Raw genomic sequence first — 26,072 nt, 5'->3', positions numbered from 1 at the left:
AGAAAAGTGGCCATTTTTAAGTTGAAGAGGATGAACGGACGGCATATGGCAACTGTCTATGGATATGGGGGTCAAAAGAGAGGGAGCAGGAATTAAGGATAATGGGCTAAGATTATGGATTTGGGAAATGGGGAGAATAGCGGTGGTGTCAACTTCTCCACCAGAAAGAGAATCCTTTCTTCAAATTTCCCTTCAATTCTGGAAGAGAGAAGAGCAGTGTGATCTACTGGATAGAGCTTGGGCCTGGGAGTCAGAAGGACCTGGGTTCTAAACCCAGCTCTGCCACTTGTCTGCTGCTTGACTTTAGACAAGTCACTACACTTCTACGTGCCCAGGTACCTCATCTGTAAAATGGAGATTAAGACTCCGAGCCCGATGTGGGACAGGGACTGTGTCTAACTCGATTATCGTGAATCTTCCCCAGTGCTTAGTACAGGGCCTGGCACACGGTGAGCGCTTAACAGCTACCATCAAAAAAAATTGGATACTCTCTGCTTTTCCATGAACCGTGGTCATGTGCCCTATCTTTCCACAGGGATATCGTTATCACCCTGGTGGAAGCAGCCGGTCTCAGCGGCTTTAAAAGAGCCTTCCCTCAGATCAGTTCCCTTTGAATGCTTCAGGGTTTTAATAATAATAATGTTGGTATTTGTTAAGCGCTTACTATGTCCCAAGCACTGTTCTAAGCGCTGGGGTAGATACAAGGCGATCAGGTCGTCCCCACGTGGGGCTCCCGGTCTTCATCCCCATTTTACAGATGAGGTAACTGAGGTGCAGAGAAGTTAAGAGACATGCCCAAGGTCGCACCGCTGACAAGCGGCAGAGCCGGGATTAGAACCCATGACCTCTGACTCCCAAGCCCGGGCTCTTTCCACTGAGCCACGCTCAGGGTTTTGAAATTGTACATTCGAATTGCACATTCCAAGTGCTTAGTTCAGTGCTCTGCACATAGTAAGCGCTCAATAAATACTCCTGAATGAATGAATGAATTAGTACACAGAGAGAGACCAGAAAATACATCTAGACAGGGTCCCTCACGAAGGTTTTTTAATGCATGGTTTTCAGAAGCTCTTGCCTTTCTTACCTCATAGAGGGTGATGACTCCATTGGTTTCATTTGGAGGTTTCCACTGTACATAGATCTTCTCTTCAAAGGGTCCTCCTTGAATGGACTCGAGAGGAATAGCTCCAGGAACTGAGGTGCCAAGGAGAAGGAGAAAGAATACGGGGTCAGTAGGCTCCCAACAGCAAGAATCCAGGGAAGTTTTCTTTTCCACATAATCCTTCCAGAATATTCTGCCTAATGTTGGATTCCCTGACCAAACTGGAACCACGTACGAAGTAAAATAGAAATCCTTTCTGAGTGCCTCAGGCCCAGGATAGGGAGGAAATTTCTCCATAGTAGAAGCTGAAGGTGCAAAATAAAAATCAGGCTCCTTCACAGAAAGGAAGACATTTCATTTTACTCTTTCAGTCACTTGTTGCATCATAAAGAAAATTTCTTAAAAAGAAATCTCTTCCTCTTTTATCTGGCATTATGCCCTCTCTTCTGTTCTTAACATTTTAATGAACTCTCTTTCTTTACCCCTTCATGACCTCGCTTTTTTTCCACTGGACAGTATAGGGTTTTCCTTAACCCCTGACAGAGGTTCTACAATGAAGGTTTAATGAATTTATAATTTTATTCTCTTAAAAAGTGTTTACACATAAAATGCTAGTTTTGACTGTGTTCCCTGACTGTGGGTCGATGTAACTCATCGTAATTAAACCATTCTGTCAAGACTTCAAGCAACATAACAGAGAATAGAGTTCCTTTTTTTTTTTTTTAATTACAGGAAGGGACTCGGGATTTCGAGTGCAGAATTTTTCCCTTGTCAATTCTAGGTGGGAAAGGTGTTTAGCTCGATTCTTACTGGGGAGTGAGAATTAGGACAGGCGACAGTGAGCGAGCGATATCACAAAGTTTCATGGTGGGGAGGCAGTTGGAGACTGCAGAGAGATAATAATAAGGTTGGTATTTGTTAAGCGCTTCCTATGTGCAGACCACTGTTCTAAGCGCTGGGGTAGATACAGGGTAATCAGGTTGTCCCTCGTGAGTTTCAGAGTTAGTCCCCATTTTACAGATGAGGTAACTGAGGCACAGAGCAGTTAAGTGGCTTGCCCACAGTCACACAGCTGACAACTGACAGAGCCGGGATTCGAACCCACGATCTCTGACTCTCAAGCTCGGGCTCTTTCCACTGAGCCATGCTGCTTCCCATGGTGGTGGCCCAAAATTTGAAAACATCTGCCCGTTAGAAGACTATGCGAACTGGGACCTGGGAGCACAATGGTTCTGGAGCAGGCGTGGGAAGGGGGGTAGGCCAGAGGGCTCCCCAGATAGATTCTAAATTCAGAGGTTTGAATAGATTTCCTTAATGACATATTACTGAATTAGTGTGACCAATTTTTTCCTTCATGCAGGGCAGCCAAATATCTGAAACCAGTCCTGGTTTCAGAAAGGAGAAAGCTTCCAGCCGAGAAGAGTATGCGAAAATGAGTTTAGTTCAGAGAGGCCCTCCTGCCCAGAGCTGTCCCATATCACCAAAGACCAAGTGGACTATTGAGGTTATTATCTCGATCATCCAGAGGGCACCCTTATATTTGGGGATTGGGACTATTTGATTTGAAGTTACCTCAGAGTCGCCACCCCACTAACACAACATGCACAGGAAAGTCTTCAGCACAGCAGACATTCTTATTAATCTGGCATTTTTTAAGTGCTTACTATGTGCCAAGCACTGGTCTAAGCACTGGGGTAGATACAGGAAGAGAAGTGGCTTGCCCAAGGTCACACAGCAGAGAAGTGGAGGAACTGGGATTAGAAGCCAGGTCCTCTGAGTCCCAAGCCCACACTCTTTCCCCTAGGTCTTGCTGCTTCCCATTTAAAACAGTAGCCTCAGACTCCTCAAAGACAGAGATTTATTTATTTTTAATTTTCCATATCTGTCTCCCCTGATAGACTGTAAGCTGACTGTGGGCAGGGAATGTGTTTATTGTTGTATTATACTCTCCCAAGTGCTTAGTACAGTGCTCTGCACAGAGTAAGCGCTCAACAAATACGATGATCTATTTATTGCCATTGTTCTTGTCTGTCTCCCCCGATTAGACCGTAAGCCCGTCAAAGGGCAGGGACTGTGTCTGTCTGTTGCCGATTTGTCCATTCCAAGCGCTTAGTACAGTGCTCTGCACAGAGTAAGCGCTCAATAAATACTCTTGAATGAATGAATGAGCTGGCTGAAGGACAGATTCGAGGAGTACTAAGAGTGGGTGCCAGCTTTGGTGATTTAGCGAGAGTTCCTTCCGTTTTTTTTGTGGGGGGGTCACCTGTCTGTTCCAGTGCCCAGCTAGTACTCTGGAAGAACAAATCAACTTTCTTCATATGTGGGATGGCCTCAGAGGTAGCTTCACTCCAACCAGCAGAAACTTACAATTAAGTCATTGTCGGGATGGCCTGACCTCCGCTCTCTCTAATGATAATAATTGTTCCTCTGTTTTCCTCCGATGCCTGTTATTTTTCTGACTACCGCAAAGGATTTTCTCATTAAGCTGGGTACGGTCAACAAGGTATATAGTGGCATAGAATCGTTGTGACACACTCGTATCAGATGGCACTAGAAGCACCATGGGGCGTCGGCACGTTGTTTTTTGGAAGAAAAAGTCAGAGTTGCAGAACAAAGGGTGGAAATACTCCCTTGAAAGAGCATCTTTGGTTAAGTCACGAGCTTGCATTCGTCCGAAGTCCCCTCCCAAAGATATTTCCCCTAACTGCAAGAGAACGTCATCTTATCCTACCAGATGGAATGCTATCAAGAATCATCGTGCCTTTCGTCACCCAAAACCTGATGTGGAAACTGAAATTATCCTATGCCTTCCCGGCATGGATGAGGGCCTTAAAAGGTTCCCTCCTACCACCTAGAGACTTTTGAGTCTAGTTTCAAAGATGCCAACATTTTTTGCTTTTCCCTCGGGAGGTTTTTGCTTTAATGTAAAAGGTCTCATTATGAGGTTTTCATTTCAGGCTGAATTGCCCACTTTGCGCTGCCCTCTGATTACCTCCAATTATACTTAATGGGTTTCCAACACCTTTCCTGAGAAAACGACTGAGGCAGAATACGCTATACGCTAAAGCTGGATCTTCACAGCACACTGCTGAGAGCTGGTTTCCTTCTGAGAAATCTGTCGACATCTGTCTTTATAATAAAATGTCAGGTTAATGTGTCTTTCAGGTAATGTGTGAGAGCCACTTTGAAAATTTAATACATTTTCATGCAAATGTAGACCTGGACTTCTATGAGCTTATTCTATTTAAAATGTTTATCATTTAGCCAATCTATATGGATTTAGCACCTCGCATTTTCCATTTATCTATCAATCTCTCAGCCCACTTCTGGATGGAATATTAAACACGTGCGATGCCAAAGAATAAGCCACATTGTAAGTAGAGTGAATGTTGCTTGTCTCAGGGCTGTACTGTACAACACACTCTCTCTGTGCAGCACACAAGAGCCTTTCAGTCTAAGAGGCAGTGAATCCAATAAATTCACTCCTAGTTCTAGACGGGTACATGACATTCTCAATTAGAAGAAATCGCAATTGATTTAAGTAAAAGGAGGAGCGGCTCAAAGCCTTATGACTTTTAAAGTTGTACTGCATTTTCTTTTCTATAACCACAAATATCAGGAAAGAGAAACGTTGTATCTCCTTACCTGTGTCTCTCAATGGCCAACATTCGTAGGTAGGGACTCGTCTGAATTTCTTTTTAGTGGCTGATGGACTCGCGTTCCATCAGGACACCGAATCACTCAGTTAATCATATTTATTGAGTGCTAACCGTGCGTAGAGCTCTGCATTAAGCACTCGGGAGAGTATAACGTAACAGGAATTTGGGGGACGCCAATGAGGTGCTATAAAACCTCCAAATCAGGAAAACTACAACTCAGATCAGATAAGATATGCCTCTTACCATCCTCTTCCGTTTGTACCACCAGCTCCTCGCTTTCCATCTTCCCCTCCGGGTTAGACAGCACCATCCTCAGCCGGATGGTCATAAAAGGGCGAAGGCCCCGTAAGGTGTAGTGAGAAGATGTCTGGATGAGTTCTTCGGCCTCGTACTTTTGCTGATTGAACACATACTGGTACTGGACTGTTAGGTTGTAGCTGTGACAACGGGTCACCGTGTAGCCGAAAGGTTCCCACTGAAGGGTTACTTGCCGGGAGCGGATGTCCACAATTTCCACATTTTGGGGACCATGGACGGGATCTGGGAAACAAACAGACAAACGGGGACAGAGTTTTAAGGCATTCTGGGCATCCCAAAGAGAGAGGAAACAAAGGGGCATTGAAGATGGGGCATGCATCCGACAGAACATCCTTTAGGATACGGCTGGAGATTCAAAACCAAGAAATCCACTAGGGGTTAGAGGTTTGTTCCTTTCTTTGGATACTGCGAGTTCTACAACTGAGGCTTGATCTAGCTAGCACTGAATGAGGGGGAGGTGAGACATTTATCTGATCCAGTTGATAAATCTATTCAGACAATCTAGATATTAAGCATCAAAATGAATTTTGGAGGGCTTTGAACAGCTGAAAATAAATGGACGATTATCAATCTTCTTTTTCCCGGATTGAGTCATTCAGGATTGAGTCCACCTCTCTACAAGATTTGTCTTATCTCCCAATTCAGTGCTGTATTTAAGTCGCAAGAGAACCAAAAAAATGAGATCATTTCTCTTTATCTCCAATCTAATAATGGGTAACTAGAGGGAGAGTTAGTAATGTACAGGGAAAGGTTAGGGATACCGGATGAGAGATATCTAACTATTGAGATGGCTGTCAAAAAAGCCATCCATTGTACAGTATCTTCGAGCTCTTCGTTGCCACTGATGAGGGCAAAATATCGGGCAGGGGAGACAGCTGGTGTGACCCACTAATAGCATTGCTTATGTTGTCGCCATCTGAGAATTCACATATTATAAACTCGAGTTTCTTCAAATTTTTATAGTGCAGTTCAAGGTTTTACCCATAGTGCAAAATGTTTTCCTCGTTCAGAGAAAAGAATCAACATCTGAGACACTCGTGACAAAGAATAAAAAAAGTAAAGTTGTTTGCCATTTATAAGAAGCAACAATGAAATAGAGGAAAAAAGAAATAACCTCCATGAAAAATGTCACGGGGAAAGGTATGATAAGAATAACAATTTAATTTGTGCTAAGCAAGTCTGTGACAATTAGCAACGATGCAAAAACTACTCTGGAAATTAGCAGTGGCATTTACGCTTTCTTTTTAAACACTGTGGTTTGTTCTTGTGCCACCTCTGAAGGAAGAAAACGGATTTTCTTTTGTTTTTCTCCAAATATGTGATTTAGGAATACATTAAAGCAAAACAATATCTTTGAATACTGGTATTAAAATGAAAAGCACTTTAGCTATTGGCTAGTATGCTCCAGCTTCTCTCTCTCTCTCTCTCTCTCTCTCTCGCTCTCTCTCCATTTCTTTACTTTCTAACATCTCAAAACTCCCTATCATTTAATCACAGAAGCTGAAGAACATTTGAGTTAGTCCCCAGGGAAGTCTGAAGAGTTTGCCTTCTTGAGTAATTGAGGTTAAGTAGAATTGTTTTTGTGGTGATTACATTGAAAATAAGTATGTTATTTAAAGAACCATCATAAGTCTGTCACTGGTGAGATTAAATGCCCACCACCAAGTCCAAATTGTATACATCTGTAAGATGATACTTGAACAGCAACACTAAATTAAGAAAATAGAAAGTCCTTGTACAAGATACAAAATTAAAAACAACAACATAGAAATCGTACGGACTCTGTTGGCCAGGGGGCAACCATTTGTACATTATCAGGTGAGACTGATCTCAATTCACTTGCCATTCACGCCACCTTCACTCTTGTCAATAACCATAATTTCTTTTAATGCCTCACTCTCCCTCTAGACTGCGAGCTCCTTAGAGGCAGGGAATGGATCTACCAACTCCGCCGCTTCGTACCCTTCCGAGTGTTTAGTGCAGGGCTCTTTCTACAGCAGCTCCCTAAATACTATCGATTCCTTTCCGAGGAAGCTTCAGCACGCTAAGTTCATGAGCTAAGTCTCCCAGTGGGTTCAGATGAATGCAAATCAATGAATAATAATGTCCTTGAGAACTTGAAAATAATTTTGCCAGGTACATACGGTGGGAACCCAGGAAGACCTCAGCTGCCCACCTTGCCAAGCTAAATCCTTGTAGACACAATGGTTCTTGATATCTAGCATTAGTTGGGGATACCCTAGGTGGCCAGTTCTAAGTGCTCAGTACAGGGCTCTGCGTATGGAAAGTGCTCAATAAATATGCTGGAATGAATATGCATCTTTTGTAGTCAGAGGATGTTTAAACACAAATGTCCGCTTCAGATGTTTTTACTGAGAAAGAACATAATTCCTTTCTCCACATTTCTCCGGTGGAGGTATGTTCATGGAGTTAATGTGCAATTAAAGGCTACGCTCACCACTGTTGGACTGTAGGCATTACCACAATCAAGGCTAAGCTTATCATGCTTAAACTTAAGGAATAACCAATAGACTCTAAGTTCTCTGAGGACAAGGGATCACGTTATCAACTCTATTCTATTGTACTCTCCCAAGCATTTAGTACGGTGTTCCGCACATACTAAACACTCAATCAATACCACTCATCTACTGATGCTTAGGTTTGCTCATTTGCTGGGGGCCAGATAGGCCTGGTGGAGAAGCAGGGAACTGGGAGTCCAGGAGAACCCCTTTTTTTGTCTCAACTCTGCCAATGCTATGCAACTTTTCTGTGCCTGAGTTTTCTCAATTGTAAAAATGGGGGTAAGTACTCCCCCTTCCTTCAAGATCGTGAGCCCATGGGAGACACGGACTGTGTCCTCTTTGATTTCCTCGTATCCATCCCTACGCTTTGGCACATACTAAGGATGAATATTATTGTCCTACTGCTTTCCTAAAATAACTTTTTTGTAAACGATGAAAGTGACAGTCACTTGCTGTAGCTGCAATCATTGATTTTCCTGATCAAACCCCATCAGAGTGAACCCAGAATATCTAGAAAAGCTCTTCCTGTTACTATGAAAGGGCAGAAATGTAAAGCATCAACATCGAATAGCATCCTCACGTGTCTGTAGCCATTATAGAGGGATTTCTCAAGATCTTAAGACCATTTCAAAGGAGGGAAAAGCCCCAAAACACAAAAAGGAGGAATTTTAGGTATCATAAGTCTCACTGTTTGATGAGACTGCTTCGGCACCATTTACCAAAAAAGGTCCCCCCGTCCTTTCAGGTTGGCTGAAAACATCTGCTCTTTACGCTTGGCTATTGGCATGTTGCCCCTTTATTTCTCCCATCTCTTGAGTAAAGAACTTCCGTTTGTATTATTGGCTGCCTGCTTTCTTCATTTGCTTCAATCTAGCAGATCTCCAGTGAATCTCTATTCTAAAGTGCTGCAAGCCGCTTTTCGGGAACATCTTTCTTGCTTTGCCCCTTTGAGAGGGAGGAGGCAGAGGGCAGAAATGAGGCAAAGTGGCTCGCTGCAGGAATGGCCGAGAGGCCTCGCGTTGAGGAGCAAGCCAGTTCGGTGCTCAAATGTGTCTGCTGCGTGACCTTAGGCAAGTCATTTCACTTCTCGGGGGCCTCATTTCCTACATCTGTAAAATGGGGATTAAGACTGTGAGCTCCATGTGGGGACAGGGTCTGTGTCCAACCTGATTACCTTGTATCCATCCCCGTGCTTGGTACATGGTAAGCGCTTAATATCATTATTATTCTTATGCCAACAGTTTGGAGACAGAAACCTAGCCACTCCTAACATTTCGATATACTAGAGAGGAAAAATGCAGGAGTTTGAAAATGGCTGGTACTGAACTGAGAACTCTATTCTCCCTCCAGTGATGGGGCCCTAAAAGCAAGTTAGTTGAAATCATTTGAAATAATTTTGGTAATCGGATCATCTTTTTGCGAAGAGCCTCATCTGATACAAATATCTTTCCGCTTTTATCACCTTAATGACAGAGTGCACTTTACAGGAGAGGAGGGAAGGGACACAGAATAGGATTGAAATGATAGAAAAGAGAGGCAATGAGTCGCATGCGTGGGTCCTGTTGATATTGGAGAGGAGTTTGGTGCATGATAATACCATGTGGTTTTCTAGCATAGATATTTTTTAGTGTCGTGAGGAAAATTAAAAAGTCTGTGGCAGCTGCTCTGTTGTGTTTGATGAATAAACTTTTCTTTGTTCTGAGCTCATCTCCGTCCTGCGGGTCTGAGAACCGCCTGAAACTCTCTTGTTTGCAGGTTCATGTCTAACCTGGGCATCGGTCTTCCCCATTGATTCGTCCCCAAACATGAGTATTGCCTTGTTTGAAAAACTGGCTCCACTTTAAATAAATGCCTGTGATGTGGAAATTCACAGGTTTGCTTTCAAGCTGTATCAAACAGGCTTGGAATCGCTGTGAAAGCGATGTGTATGCATCAGGCATTGCTTTTATACAATTTGGTTCCCTATTCAAGTATCTGAAAGGCAATAACCTGAGTCTTTGATTCCTGACTCATGACAAGGTCCTGTCCATGCTTCTCTCTCACCGTTACTCATGAGGAATCAAGATCATTTAAAAGAGAGTTGAGGTACATTTAACATTTTGTTTCCTTTATCAAAATCATCCATGGAAAGATTTACCCCTTGACTGCCCAGATGATTGCTCATTTACTGTCCTTGATGTGACTCAGTGAAGTAAAGACCCAGTCGGGACTGCCTTGAAGGCTCTGGGGATCTTGGGAGGTTATGCAGGCTACAGTTTTCTCCCTTTTTATTTATGTTCTCGACGGTACTTAAGCACTTACTAAATGTTAGGCACTGTACTGAGTGCTGGGGTAGATACAGGATAATCAGTCCCTGTCCCACATAGGACCCACAGTTTAAGACAGAAGAAGGATTTAATCCCCATTTCATGGATGAGGTAATTGAGACACAGCGAAGTGACATGTCCTGGATCACACAGCGGACAAGCGCCACAGCTGGAATTAAAACCCAGAACCGTGCCGTTTCCACTAGGCCGCGCTTCTTCCCTCCCTGGACCGCGTGCTCGTGAGAGTCTGGAGCACTAGCGGCAAGAGGCAAAGCCAAACGGGTTCCAAAATAATTACCGAGACTTCCCGGCATGAACTATAAGGGGTGCAGGGGGAATGACGTGTGGGAAGAGGGCGTGATAAGCAGATGCTCTTCCGCTCCCATTTATGCCTCACTTATCCTGGGGAGTTTCTGCCTCGTGCCAAGTCCTGAGCAAGTAAGGAATCTCTAGGAGGAACTGCAGTCCAGAACAGCCTACGGAGTTTTTCCCACTATCCTGGCAGGACAATTTGGTCCTCGATGGAGGCAGTGATGATGGGGGATGGGGAGGGATCATCACAAAGTTTCCTCGGTAGCTGTTGCGTCCCCCAAGGATGGAGATAGGACCTGGGGCCAATCTATCTAATCGCTTAAGGAAATTGGACCCAATCGCTTGCCTGTTAGAAAATTCCTCTCTAATTAAACAGGCTACTTAAGGACGCCCGTTTTTCTTTAGGCGACACTCATGTACCTTCATTTTTTGGATTGGGGAGGAGGAGCGGTGGACGAAAGGAAGGCCACTCATTCCTTAATGAGTGGAAGCTCTCCTGTCTCACTCTCTCTCCACCTGTCCCTTCGGTGACCCTGATCCACAGGTGTCGGCTTCCTGGAGGAAGCGGTGCTTTCATCACGTGGTGGTAGAAAGGCCAAGAAATCATGGTGAGTAGAAGCGACTGCTAAAGGAAGGGAAAGAGGAAGACGCGACCTCTGGGAACTGACTAGGTAAGAGGAAAAGAAACGTTTCTTGGAAAGCTCTAGAACATGAGACAAAAGAATTGCGAGCTCCTTGTGGGCAGGGAACGTGTCTATCAACTCTGTTATACGGTTACTCTCCCAAACGCCTAATGATAGTAATAATTATGGTATTTGTTAAGCACTATATGCCAGGCACTGTTCTAAGCACCGGGGAAGATACAAAATAATTGGATCGGACACAGTCACTGTTCCACAAAGGGCTCACAGTCTTAATCCTCATTTTACAGGTGAGGGAACGGAGGTACAGAGGAAGTGAAGTGACTTGCCCAAGGTCACACAACAGCCAAGTGGGGGAACTGGGATTAGAACCCATGACCTATTGATTCCCAGTCTCGTGCTCTACCCACATCAAGAATTCAATAAATACATTTGGCTGACTGATCGATAGACTCGAAATTCCTTCAAGGCAGGGATTCTGCCTCCTCTCATTTTGTATCCTCCCAATTCCATTCATTCTATTCAATCGTATTTATTAGGTGCTTAGCGTACGCAGAGCAACTGAGAGAGTACCATACAACCACAGACACATTTCCTCAGTTCAATGCTAGGCACGAGGTAGGTGCTAAATAAATGCAGTTGAATGATTCTAGTTCACCCCCAGTTTAAAAGCGAAAGATGAGTTTGCTATGCTTTCAGTTATTTAAAACAAAATAATTGCATTAGTCTAGTGTCAGCCACTTCTACATTTTATAAAGGGCTGGTGGGTTGGCTGTCCCCTTCTTTGAGTCTCGGAGTAAAGGCCACCACCGGATGAGGGCTCTGGAGGACAAAAAGAATGAAGCTTAAAGTTTGGGCTAGGAAAAGTCTGCTAAGAAGCTGATAAAGCAGGTGACCTTTTTTTTTTCCCTTTTCTAATGGTACTTGTTAAGCATTTTCTATGTGCCAGGACTGTTCCCAACGCTAAACATGTTGGACACGGTCCATGTCACACATGGGGCTCACCGTCTCAAACCCCATTTTATAAATGAGGCAACAAGCGCAGAAAAGTGAAATGACCTGCCCAAGGTCACACAGCGGACAAGTGGCAGAGCCAGAATTAAAACCCAGGTCCTTCTGACTCCCAGGCATGTGTTCTAATCACTAGGCCACGCTCTTCTCTGTATGTCTCTTACCTGTCAGCGGCAGCTCTTATCCAAACGAAGCGGCTAAGACCGCGGGCAGTAGAGTAGGAAAAATGCAGAGGAGTTAGCCAGAATTTCCAAATGGGGTTGTACATTTTTTAATGGAATTTGCTAAGTGCGCACTATGTGCCAGGCCCTGAACTGAGCACTGGGGTAGATACAAGCCAATCAGATTGGATGCACACTGAGTTCCACATGGGGCTCACAGTCTTAATCCCCATTTTACAGATGAGGTAACTGAGGCACAGAAAAGCTAAGGGACTTACCCATGGTCACACGGCAGACAAGTGGCAGAGCCGGGACAGAATTCAGGTCCTTCGAGTTATATAGTGAGCTCCGGATACCCTCTTTCTCAACCAGTCACCATTCAAAGTAAGAATTAATCATTACAAGTCGACTGTAAGCCCGTTCAAAGGGCAGGGACTGTCTCTGTTACCGGCTTGTCCATTCCAAGCTCCTAGCACAGTGCTCTGCACATAGTAAGCGCTCAATAAATACTACTGAATGAATGAACACGGAGATGAGGTATTAAGAAAGCCTACACATATGAATGGACAATCCTTTTCCTCTTTTTTTAATTATATTTCTTTACTTCCGAATATGTGCCAGGCCCTGTACTAAGCATTGCGATGAGCACTTTTCCTGAGGAGCGGAGTATCTCTCTTTTAAAGCCAACTCTTCAAAATGCCACTACTTCCAAAACTATTGGAACTATTCCATCGTGTTCAGAGGACACTCCTCCTTTCACAGAGTTCACTGTGGACTGAGGTATCACGCTGCCAAGAGTGGGGATGGGTCGCCGACACAGGGAATGACATTTTTATTTATTTGGATAACCCGGTTGAAGTTGCTTCCAAATGAAAGTGCCACAGTTTTAGTCCTCGAGCTAGGAGCTGGAAACATTACAGCTTACATGATTTGATGTAGCCGGTAAAGGAATAAATCGACAGGTAGTTGGGTATGACCATTAATGTGCCATTTCTGGATGGAAAAGGTACAAGGTGGAAAAAAGGAGAAGGGAACAAAAATCAAATCAATCTTCCTTCCCGCAACATCTCACTCAAATGGTTGCTCTCTCCTCCTATTTATCGCAGCTGCTTTGTCAACATGAGTTTGCAGCATGAGAACAATGCCCTTTTCTGCCTCTGACTAGTAGCCCAGAGGAACCCAAACTATTTTCCTAAACCGGTATTCCTTCAAGGAATGCAAATGACTCTAAGCTCGTTGTGGGCAGAAAATATGTCTATCAATTCCATTATATTATAATCCCCCAAGTGCTTAGTACAGTGCTCTGCACAAAGCAAGTGCTCAATAAATAAATGACTGACTCAATAAATGAGTCAGAGTTCGTGGGTTCGAATCCCGGCTCCGCCGCTTGCCAGCTGTGTGACTTTGGGCAAGTCACTTCACTTCTCTGTGCCTCAGTTACCTCACCTGTAAAATGGGGATTAAAACTGTGAGCCCCACGTGGGACAACCTGATCACCTTGTATCCCCCAGCGCTTAGAACAGTGCTCTGCACATAGTAAGCGCTTAACAAATACCACCATTTAAATACCATTAATTGAATGATCGATAGTGGTCATCTGCTTCTTCCTTGGTGCTCTCAATCTAGTCTCTGACTTAAGTGCTTAGTACAGTGCTCAATAAATACGACTGAATGACTGCCTTGTGGCCAGCGATAGAGAGAGAACACCTCCACAAGAGTTTCACGCAAGTCATTGGTCTAAGAATAATAACTAATTATGGTTCTTGTTAAGCGATTGATATGGGCCAAGCACAGTCCTAAGCCCTGGGGTAGATACAAGTTAGTCAGCGTGGCTCAGTGGAAAGAGTCCGGGCTGGGGAGTCAGAGCTCATGGGTTCGAATCCCGGCTCTGCCACTTGTCAGCCGTGTGACTGTGGGCAAGTCACTTCACTTCTCTGCGCCTCAGTTCCCTCATCCGTAAAATGGGGATCAACTGTGAGCCTCACGTGGGACGACCTGATTATCCTGTATCTCCCCCAGCGCTTAGAACGGTGCTCTGCACATAGTAAGCGCTTAACAAATACCAACATTATTATTAGTCATGTTGTACACGGTCCCTGTCCCAAATGGGGCTCACGCTCTTAATTCCCATTCTGCAGATGAAGTAACTGAGGCGCAGAGAAGTTAAGTGACTCACCCAAGATCACCCAGCAGACTAACGGTAGAGGGAGGTTAAGAACGCAGGTACTTCTGACTCCCAGGCCCGTGCTCTACCCACTAAGCCACACTGGTCTCGCCCAGATCTCTTAAGCGTCTCCGAGGATTTGGGGAATTTAATCTAAGAAATTGAAAATGGGCTCTGCCCAGAGTAAGCGCTCAATATATACTATTGAACGGACGAACGTAGTATCTACGGGGCCTCTTTGGAGCAGTACCCTAACTCTTGCTCATTCCCTGTGAGTTTCTTTTCTCAGCTATCTCCCTTAGGCCATCTATCCCCTGACCAGACAAATTCAGCACATTATCTGGTGCAATTCCCAGGTTGGCTATTTCAGCCTCGGCTAAATTAAGCAGAAGCGAGAAACCATTACGGCCTTCCCGTTCCTTCCGGGATCTCACTCCCTTTAAAGAAAAAAAAAAAAGAGGAAATGTTTCCCCGCTTTGTGGGGATCCAAGGTTTAAAATTTCCAAGTATTTGAAGGCTGCCCCACCTGCTATGCTCCTCTTTCCTTTCTCCCAGGCTTCCTGTGTTTATGATACCCGCTGCTGGGAAACAGCACTTGATCAGCAGCCATCTGCCTCAGGCTCCCTGTGAGGTCGGGTAAGGTGGGCACTGGGGCCGGGAAGCAATATGGACTTCCTCTGCTCCGTGGGTGTCATTCCCGACGGCCCCAGTTTCTTGCAATTAGGCTTCGGCGGCAGGTCGTTAACCCGAAGGGCAGCACTGGGTTGTCCCCATTTAGACTGGCTGCTCAGCTCTGGGCTGCAGATTCAGAGTCCAGCTGTTTTAAGAGTCCGCTTGCCTCTTCTCCCCGTTGCAATTAGCCCACCGAGAATCAGCCTTCCTCTTCCGGTGGGTCACCTCGAGTTAGACGGCGAAGAGGAGCAAAAGAAATTAAATAAATGGTAATTGGCACCCTGAGGCTGGAGAACCCCAGACGAATGCGTAATTGAGATTCTGTTTCCTAATTTTTTTTTTTTTAACATGGTATTGGCTAAATATTCTGTGCCAGACATTGTTCTAAGCTCTCCTGTAGATACAAGCTGATCAGGTTGGATACAGTACGTGGCTCACAAAGCCCTACTGAAGTCACATCTCCTCCAAGAGCCCTTCCTTACCTGAGCCCTTCTTGCCTCTTCTCCCGCTCCCTTTCTGCATCACCCTGATCGCTCCCTCTGTTCATCCCCCTTCCCAGCCCCACGGCACTTATGTACATATCTAATAATAATGTTGAGATTTGTTAAGCGCTTACTATGTGCAGAGCACCGTTCTAAGCGCTGGGGGAGATACGGGGTCATCAGGTCGTCCCACGTGAGGCTCACGGTTCATCCCCATTTTACAGATGAGGGAACTGAGGCCCAGAGAAGTGAAGCGACCTGCCCACGGTCACACGGCTGACAAGTGGCAGAGCGGGGAGTCGAACCCATGACCTCTGACTCCGAAGCCCAGGCTCTTTCCACTGAGCCACGCTGCTTCCCACCTTACAGATAACTTACGGATAAGTTATATCTGTAACTTTTTTATATCAACGCCCGTCTATCCCTCTGGACCGCAAGCTTATTGTGGGCTGGGAATGTGTCTTTTTATTGTTATATTGTAATAATAATGTCGGTATTTGTTAAGCGCTTACTATGGGCAGAGCACCGTTCTAAGCGCTGGGGTAGACACAGGGTCATCGGGTTGTCTCACGTGAGGCTCACAGTCTTAATCTCCATTTTTACAGATGAGGTCACTGAGGCACAGAGAAGTGAAGTGACTTGCCCACAGTCACACAGCTGACAAGTGGCAGAGCCGGGATTCGAACCCATGACCTCTGACTCCCAAGCCTGTGCTCTTTCCACTGAGCCACGCAGCTTCTCAATTGTACTCTTCCAAGCACTCAGTACAGTGCTCTGCACAGAGTAAGCACTCAATAAATACGATTGACTGACTGAATCCCTATTTTGCAGATGAAGTATCCAAGGCGCAGAGAAGTTTAGGGACTGGCCCAGGGTCACACAGCAGTCACGAGGCAGAACCGAAATAAGAACCCAGGTCCTTGCGACTCCCGGGCCTGCGGTCCATCCACTAGCCCATACTGCTTCTCGGCAGCGTGGCTCAGTGGAAAGAGCCCGGGCTTGGGGGTCAGAAGTCACGGGTTCGAATGCCGGCTCTGCCACTTGTCAGCCGTGTGACTGTGGGCAAGTCACTTCACTTCTCTGTGCCTCAGTTCCCTCATCTGTAAAATGGGGATTGAGACTGTGAGCCTCATGTGGGACAACCTGATGACCCTGTATCTACCCCAGCGCTTAGAACAGTGCTCTGCACATAGGAAGCGCTTAAATACCAACGTTATTAACCCCATCCCATTGATGGAGCCTGCTTCTTTCATCTCAGGGGAGACAGAATCAACCTGCCCAGTCAACAGTACCTGTCCACACCAGTTACTGGAACCCAGCGGGAAGTGATAAACGGAGCGAGGGAGAAGGAAGGGAGAACCATCTTCTCACCCGGCACGGGATGAGCCAGGAGTCCGGCAGTTCTTGGAACCCCTCCCCGAGCTCTCAGGCTACAGAGAGAGTCAGGGGCCGGAAGGAGGATCTTCCAGAACATCCTGTAATGGAAGCATCCAGGAGTACAAGCGCCCAACTTCAAAAATAAATGCCCCAAGATGCTTAAAAAATGGTGGGGACCCAGAGGAAATCAGGTTGGAAACAGAAAAGCAATTTCAAAACTACATGGTTTCAGTTTCCAGACAAAGAGGAGAGTGAGATAGAGAAACCTGTGGATGACAGAGTATAATACCTTTCAGGGTTTGCTGTCCGTCTCTCTTAATTCAAGACAGGTTTCTGCTATCTCTCAACTAGAAGACCCAGGTGATGTTTAAAACAGAAATGGAAAACGCCTTTGATAGTTAAAGATATCATCTTCTGCTTTTACTGTTAGAAGAGTGGGCAAGTTCTGCGTGAGAACTCTTCTCCCTCGGGGGAAAGCACACCACCTTTAAAGGATGCCTAAAGTGTGTGGAACAGATATATGTATAAAGCAGAAATATAGGCCTGCTTTCTCAGAATTTTTTTTCTAATCCTCAGAAGCATATGCAGAGGTTAATCCAATTAAAAAACACCCTAGAGTCATTCTTGGATTAATCAATCAGTGCGGAGCATAACACTAGCATCAGAAGCCAAAGAAACGTCCCCACCTGCAAGAAGCTTACAGTCTACAATAGGAAGAAAAAAAAAATGTTGGTATTTGTTAAGCGCTTACTATGTGCAGAGCACTGTTCTAAGCGCTGGGGGAGATACAAGGGAATCAGGTTGTCCCACGTGGGGCTCACAGTCTTCATCCCCATTTTACAGATGAGGGAACCCAGAGAAGTGAAGTGACTCGCCCACAGTCACACAGCTGATAAGTGGCGGAGCCGGGATTCGAACCCGTGACCTCTGACTCCAAAGCCCGTGCTCTTTCCCCTGAGCCACGCTGCTTCTCTAATGAATGAAGAGATTCTTCTTACAGGACAGAGAAGAGCAAAGCCGAAACAGGTGTCTTGCTCCTTACGAGAGTGGAACCGTCTGGATCACATTAATGTTTCGGGTAGCACATATTACTTAATTGTGTTGTTATTTGGGTAGCATATATTACTTAATTCTGGGGTTCCAGAAGAAGCCCGATATCATCAGTCTGGCTCTCCATATTTGGCCAGTTCTGTCCTCTTCTGGCTGTGCTGCTTACACTCTGGGCAACCTCAGGACAGATCCCAGGGATTAAATAAGCAGCTTAGAGAAGCAGAGGGGTCCAGTGGAAAGAGCATGGGCCTGGGAGTCAAAAGACTGGGATTCTAATTCCGGCTCTGTCACTACCTGCTGTGTGACTTCGGGTGAGTCACCTAACTTCTCTGTGCCTCAGTTCCCTCATTCACGGAATGGGGGTTCAGTACCTCTTCTCACTCCTACTTCGTCTGCGAGCCCCATGTGGGATCTGGTTATCTAAATATTTACCCCAGGACTCGACAGATAGTAAGGGCTTAACAAATCACAGTTATGTTTCTATATTTAAAAAACTGTGGTATTTATTAATAATAATAATAGTAATAATGAGTATCAAGAGCCTCCGGCCCTCTCGGGCAGCAGCTGTCAATCTGGTGGACCTCTAGGCCAATCAGGAGGGATGTACAAGGACAGGATTTTGTGGGAAAAAAAGTCTCCTCCACCCAACCTCAGTCTCTCGGTTGTCAGCCTTCCTGTGATGAATTGTCACTTAAAATTCGAGCAGTGCATCCCCATTAACTGGCTAATGAGTCAGTTATCCTTAGCGCTCTTCCAAAACATGGGCGGAATCTTCCAAACTGCTGCTAACTTTGCTCCATGCAAATGCCACATTTCGAGGCTCTGGCCGAATTAGCATAGGCTGCCTCATCAGGTTTGCCCGTTATTTCTCGTTGAGAAAGATGAAACCAGCTAAGTCCCAGTCACAGACAAAAAACCAAAGAGCAACAATCCAAAAAACCTCCCAGCTGCAGCTGAGACAGATGTGTTCACCTAGTGCCCTATTAGACAATGAAGACTTCTGGAAAAGTCCATCATTTTTATTAGATAATGAAGAATTCTCGAAACGGCCATCAGTTCCATTAGACGACGAAGACTTCTGGAAAAGACCATCATCTCTATTAGATAATGAAGGCTTCAGGAAATGGCCATCAACTCTATTAGGCAATGAAGATTTCTGGAAGAGACCAACAGTAGTGATCCTACTACGCCCTGCCCCTAAAATGGCAGCGTATTTACATGGGACTATTTTAAATCATACCCTCTCTCTCTCTCCAATGTTGGGTTATCGTTCTGTTAGTGAATTTCTGAAATGATGAAGATATTTTCTTGGCCAAACCTCCCAATGAATCAAATTTCCCTTCTACCTCAACACATTGTATTGTTTAGAAATAGGAGGTTTTTTTTCCAATTTTTAAAAATGTAATTCAGTCCGGGTACCCGAAGGGCATGAAAGTAATTTTCAATCATCAGAACCTCATTCTTCCCTCTGCCAAGGTAAATATTTCACCACTGGGCTTCTAGGCTCTCTGCTGCCAAACATGATCATGCAAGTCTTGAAACACTGAACTTATTTTCCCTGTCACTAATGCTGATGCTGCTCACCGTATCTCCCCTCGTTCTCCCGCACCTGACTGACTGTCAGAGAACGCCATCATTCAGAGCTTCCGGACTCCTTCCGCTTCATCCTGAAACTTCATTCTCCTTGACAAGAAAGGGCTCCAAGATCCAGTGGAGGTGCTGGGGGAGGGAGGTGGTTCTGCATTTGTTCTGAACCTCTTTTTCAACAGACTGTCTCCCCCTGTGGAGATACGCTCCTTGTCTAACTTTCACTCATCCCGGACGTCTGGCTCTGCCCAGATAATAACAATAATAATATAATGATGGTATCCGTTAAACCCTTACTATATGTCAGCGCTGTTCTAAGCCCCGGGGTAGATATAAGGTTATCAGGCTGAACGCAGTCCCTGTCCCACGTGGGGCTCACAGTACTAATCTCCATTTTAGAGATGAGGAAACTGAGGCACAGAGAAGTGACTTGCCCTAGTTCACACAGCAGACAGGCGGCGGAGTCGGGTTTAGAACCCAGATCCTCCTGGCTCCCATCCCCGTGCTCTATCTACTACGCAACACTGCTTCTCAGATCGGTCTAGACAGATGTCACTGGACAAACTCTCCCGCTGACCACACTTCTGCTCTCATTCACTATTGCTATGACTTACTCAAACCATCTCTTCTTGGAGTGAGAAAATAAAAGAGTTTGTGTTTGAAAGAGTACAAGCCTAGGAATCGGAAGACTTGGGTTCTAATTTGGGCTCTGCCACTCGCCTGTTGTGTGACCTCAGGCAAACCTCTTCTCTTCAATTTTCTCATCTGTAAAAACGCGATTCAAAACCTGCTCTCCCTCCTACTTAGACAGTGAGCCCCAGGTGGGACAGGAACCAACCCAACTGACTCGTAACTACACTAGTCCTTCATACAGTCCCCGGCATATAGTAAGTGCTTAACAGATACCATTACGGTTATTTGGCCTTGTAATTCCAAGGCAGGGGAGGGGACTAACATGGTGGAATCAACAGGTGCATACAAGACAGCCCTACTGTATCCTTTGGAGGAGCACTGCTGATCCAGAGGAAAAAACAATGAGCCTAGAGTTTGAGATCCTAGCAGAGCCCAGCAGGATGGCTCTTATATAGATTAAGGTTAGCGGAAATTATGTACATTAAGTGCTGCCCGGAGTGTGGTAATTTAATCAATCCGCTGTATTTATTGCATTTATTGTGTGTAGGGCACCGTACTAAATACTTGGGAGAATACAATACGATAAAGATGGTAGACATGATACCGACCCTCAAGAATCTTACGGTCTGGTTAATCCATGAGGCCCCTGCCCAGGTCTACTTTAAAGTGATTGTACCGACTTGGGGCTTAGCCACATCCGAGTTGACTGCGAGCTTGTTGTGGGCAGGAAATGTGTCCGTTTACTGTCATATCATACTCTCCCAGGCACTCGGTACACTGCTCTGCACGTGGTAAGCACTCAGTAAATGCAATCGAACTGAACTGCGGGCTGGAGCGGGCATCACGAGACAATAAACACACTGCCCGATAGAGCACAGTGGATTTTAGAGAAAAAGGGAAGAGGGACCAGGGACGCACAAACACATTCCCAGAAAACCCAAGGGGAGAAAGAAAGCTTACATGTTTTTATGCATTCAGTCCATTTCTTCTGGCTATTGTAATAAGACATTCGCCAAACGAATGGTGGTGAAATAGTGTGCGGCTGAGAAGGAGCTACTTGCATCCATCTGTATCCTCAGACGGTGCTCCACTACAATAGTTCCTGAATGGGCTTGAAAATCAGCAGGCTAACCTCTTTTGTTTTATTTCCTTACTTGTAAAAAGAAGGGGGAAGAACTCTAGTTCTGGCACACACACTCCCTTTTACTGACACCATAAATGAAATTGTGAGTAATCACCCAAGGAGGGTTTTCCCCTGGTCAAAAATCTTTGTCCTTGTCCTTCCTTTGGACAAGGAGGGAAAAAGAGGGAAACCCAAAATACCTTTCAATAGTTCAATGGGTAGAGGTGATCCGGACCTGTACTCTGTCGCCATATTGTTAAGTCGGTGCCTTGATTTACAGATGACCCCTCAAACATCCTATGATCTTTTTGTGCATTTGGGTTACACACTTTGAGTTAATCCTGCCCAACTCCAGAACCAAATTCTGGAACTTCACAGCCATTCCAGTAAGAATTAGGTGACACCAAGTTCCGTGTGCCATAAACATGTTCATGGGTGTAAAACTAGTACTTACGTGGACATGAAGGCGACCCAAAAGAGGTTTTTAATCATCCATGGGCATTCATTAATTGGACGGGAGAGCAGCAAAAAACCCTTTCCTAATTGGCTCTTTTGGGTGACATTAGATCACAGTTAGAAATCCTGCATTTTGGGCGCTCGGCTCTAGATCATATTTCCTGCACAAACCTAAAAGCTAATCTTTAAAAGAGAGGAAAAGGATAATAAAAAGGGGGTAATTACTGATTTTATTAAAAACATCTATCACAGAATCACATAACTGGTTGTTATTTCGAGGGCTGGGGAGAGAAAGTCCATTAAGCATTCTGATGATTAAAGATAAGAGCATGATTAAATATGTTAATGAGAGCAGGTCTCCATGTCAGAGCCAAACTCAAATTTTCAAGAAGAAGGATACATTTGCCTAACTCAGATTTCATCTTTGTGACCTCTCTGTGAACTTTCTCCTGATCCCCTTGTGAAGTGGGTTAGCTCTTTCCCTTAGCAAGTGTGTGGGCGGGAAAGGCCGTATAGAGTACGTATGTTGTTAGAATACAGAGGTTCGGGGATGAAAATTGTAGTCTGCTAATGTGCTCTTTCCATTCTGACTATTCCACTGAAGTGCTCTGGAAAATCCACAGGGAGAAAACGACGGGCCTAAGCCTCCCCTCCACTTCCAGAGGCAACTGGCTAGCCCCTCACACAGGGCTTAGAGGGATAAGAACGTTTCCCTGAATTCCCACCCGTAGGCAACAGAGAATCACTTCGCTGTCGCCAGCAGTCCTAAATTATGCATAGTCCAGAACTGAGCCGCCCCAGAGGACACCAGGCAAAGTGATCAGAACCTGGGGAGTGTGTTGAGTTTTCTGTACTTTTCCCAGAGTGAGGGTGGGAAACCACAAACAGCAACAGCATCTCTGACCTTCCCAAAATGCCACACGGGATAACCCCAAATGTCCAGAAGCCCCCAGACGTTCCTCCAGGATACTGGAAGTTGGCCCCCCGGGATGGAGGTAGCCCAAACCTTGGATGGTGAGCCCTTTCTGTCCTGAGGAATTCATTGGAGCGGCCATATGTGTCCCGCTCACTTGCTACAATGGTCATCCACTCACTCCTCCCAGTCCCTGCCCAATTCCAAGCCTCTTTGGCACCTCAGCACCCAAGACCGTGCCTAAGAGCAGGCGCCAGGTCGAACGCTGCACCATACGAGCCCAGTGGGTGAGAAGAAAATCTAAGCGAGGGAACGTTGTCCTGTACTCTCCCAAGTGCTTAGGACATTGCCCCACACGGTAAGCACTCAATAAATACCACCGATCGGAAGGTCAGGCTCACGTTTGTGGCAATTCAGCTTTTTCTTTTCCACAAGTGACATTTTGTTATGTGGTGTCATAAGATTTGTAATGAGAAAACTTGTTTTTCTGTAATTTTGAAAAATCAATAAAAACAAATTAAAATAGAGAATTTAAGGTGTTTTTTCCACATCCCCAGTAAAAAAAAAAAAAGATTCAGTGATCTCATCTTTATTTCTCCTGAGATCCCTAACTAGAATATAAAGTCATTAAGCTCAATTCAACTGAGAGACTATTCATTGCTTGCATCATATTACCCGAGGGAATGGCAGTGTGATGAGGAGAGCAGGTGGAGAGAGGGACAGGGAGAGAGAAAAAAATTCACATTTTCATATTTAAAGGAACACGGTTGAGGTGCACAGGTTTATGAGCAAAATTTAGTTTTTGTAGAAAAATTAAAGGAACACTAAGAAAGTATATTATTATTATTATTATTATTATGCTGTTTGTTGAGCTCTTACTATTTGTCAAGCACTGTTTTATGCCCTGGGGTAGATACAAGCTAATCGGGTTAGACAGTTCACGCCCCACCTGGAGTATGCAGTCTAACTAGGTAGGAGTACAGACCCCAATCCCCATTTTACCGATGAGGAAACTGAGGCAAAGAGAAGTGATTTGGCCTAGCTCACACTGCCGGCAACTGGCAGAGCTGGGATTAGAACCCAGCTCCCCTGACTCCCAAGTCTGGGGTCTTTCCATTAGACCACGTTGTTCATCCTAGAAGTATAAATTTCCTCCTAGCCTTTGGAGAGATCAGAAGGGCAACCTTAGGAAATCATTTCCTCTGTAGTTTTGGCAAGCGGAAAATCACAGTTTGGTGGGTCCTGGGGAACTAGAAGGGAAACTCCTCACTGCTGTTGAATGAGAAGGGAAAAGTAGGTGAGAGACCTAATTTGAAGTGGGTTTTGATAGAACATAATACATCCTCTCTAATCCAGAGAGCCCACCGGTAGAATATGCAAGAGACGTGTCTTCCTTTTACAGTGGAGAAAACTGAAGCTCAGGGGGTGACGGGTCTATTTCACAGGGTAAAAATAAAAATAATCCGGGTCTCTGGAAGCTCCGCCCAGCACGCCAATTTCTTCATCACATCAGCTGCCGCTCGAGGGCCCGTGAATTACAACCGTGCTCCATCTGACAATTAATGTGCTTTCATGTAATGCCAGTGAGGGGGGTCTCTAAATATGCTTGCTCTCTCTTAACCTAGAAGAGTCTGGGAAACAGTCAGTCAACCAATAGTATTTACTGAGCCCTTAATGTGTGCTGAACACTGTGCAAAGCAGTTGGAAAAGTACAAAATAATAGAGTTCGCATATGCAGTCCCTGCCCACAAAGACCTAGAGACTACAGAGGGAGGGAGAGAAATACACACGCGCACGTATAGGATAGACAAATATCCACCTGTATAGATTTTGCATATATCTTTTTTCACAGTAGCTAGAAGACTGGATCTGTGCTTGCCCGGTTTACCGAGCCTTTCGCCACTCAAGCAGTGGTGTTTATTGAGAGCCTACTATGTGCAGAGCACCCTACAAAATGCTAGGGAGAGTACAATACTACAGAATTAGCAGAAACGTTCCCTGCCCATAATGAGTTTATAGTCTAGAGGGGGAGATAGTAATATAAATAATTTATGATAGATGATTTAAAAATGGGTACATAATAATAATAATAATGTTGGTATTTGTTAAGCGCTTACTATGCGCAGAGCACTGTTCTAAGCGCTGGGGGAGATACAGGGTCATCAGGTTGTCCCACGTGAGGCGCACAGTTAATCCCCATTTTACAGATGAGGTAACTGAGGCACAGAGAAGTGAAGTGACTTGCCCACAGTCACGCAGCTGACAGGTGGCAGAGCCGGGAGTCGAACCCCTGACCTCTGACTCCAAAGCCCAGGCTCTTTCCGTAGGCCGATTCTCAACTCCCCAGGGGTCACAGGTCCAAATGCAGAGATGACTCAGAAGAGAGACACTTTCGTACCTAGGAAATTGCTGTCCTTGACTCATCTCTTTCATTCGCTCTGAATAATCAGTCTGTCACCAAATCCTATCACCTCTAGAATCTGCCTCTTCATCTCCACCCAATCATTGTCAATAATTGCCTTTTACAATTATTGATCGACGCTGACAGATTTCTTGTCCTTCTTTAAAGGCATCAGAAATTCAGAAGAGCAAGAGAAGCAGGTCTTAGCGGAGCTACTGTTCCAAAATTTAAATGTGCATTTCAGGGAGGTCATGGTGGGCCCATTACAGCCTGCTTTGCTGAAATCTTTGAAAAAAAAAAATCCCACTTAATACTAAATCTTTCTTTTCAAACAGGTATATTTGCTCTAAACCCAGCGTTTTTTTGTTGTTGTTTTTTTTTTTAATGCATCTGGATTAATTGCCTGCTCAGAAAATGGCTCGATTCTAAATGATTCTAAATTGCCTCTAATACCTGTAATCTCTCCCAGTCACGTGGCACCCAATGCATTATTGAAGGTTTTCATTAGCCGGGCATGCTCTGGGTTTGTTCAGCATGTAACATTCAACGTTGCAGGAGGTATGGATTGGGCATGACTCGAGCCACAGAAATCAAGTCCTTCTCCTCCTGGAAAGCCGAACAATTGATGCAAATTCCATCAGCCTAATGATAGATTTGATTTTACTGCAGGTGAGCTAACAGAGGAATTCTGGCCTGCCTGTTACACAAACTCAGTGAGTCTTTTGAAGGAGGCAGCCATCCAAAATACGTGTTTCCCTGGACCTCGGCCCTTCCATGTTATTTTCCCTTTATGTAGAACACGCTGTTCTTCTTTCAGGAAGAAGGTGGTGACAAGTGGGGCTGAAGAGACTGATGGGTGAGCGACTCCCGACGGGAGCAGAAAGGACTAAACACCGACAGTAAGGATGAAGGGAACGGGGCAAACTCCTTATCGCTAACAACCTCGGAGGCGAACCTCCAAGACAGGGACCGTGAGGGGTTAATTCAGAGGCGGACTCCGCGAGGCCTCACCTCAGCAACGGAGCACACGCAGAAGCAAAGACGACAATTTTACTGCCACCGGAGACCCGTTTGCCTGGTCAGACTGATCGAATGGTACACACATGCCCATAAGCCAAGCCTAGGCCACAGACCTTGAGGGCAGGGGACGTGGGCGGCTGAGGTTACCTGCCTTCCGGGGGG

At 45.2% G+C, this 26,072-nt stretch overlaps 1 protein-coding gene across 9 annotated transcripts in view; it reads right to left on the bottom strand.

Annotated features, from left to right (window-relative positions):
* Positions 1-26,072, bottom strand: part of PTPRT (protein tyrosine phosphatase receptor type T) — a 900,646-nt gene that overhangs the window by 305,353 nt on the left and 569,221 nt on the right. For all 9 annotated transcript variants that reach the window (XM_029070022.2, XM_029070024.2, XM_029070020.2 and 6 more), the window contains exons 8-9: positions 5,005-5,301; positions 1,085-1,194 (exon numbers count right to left, since the gene is read on the bottom strand). In XM_029070022.2, coding sequence (XP_028925855.1) covers positions 1,085-1,194; positions 5,005-5,301 — 407 coding nt within the window. The remainder of the gene's footprint in view (positions 1-1,084; positions 1,195-5,004; positions 5,302-26,072) is intronic.

This window comes from Ornithorhynchus anatinus, chromosome 8, assembly GCF_004115215.2.
Source record: "Ornithorhynchus anatinus isolate Pmale09 chromosome 8, mOrnAna1.pri.v4, whole genome shotgun sequence".
Taxonomy (NCBI): Eukaryota; Metazoa; Chordata; class Mammalia; order Monotremata; family Ornithorhynchidae; genus Ornithorhynchus; species Ornithorhynchus anatinus.
Note: the sequence above shows the minus strand (reverse complement) of the source record. Positions and strands in the feature narration are given on the sequence as shown.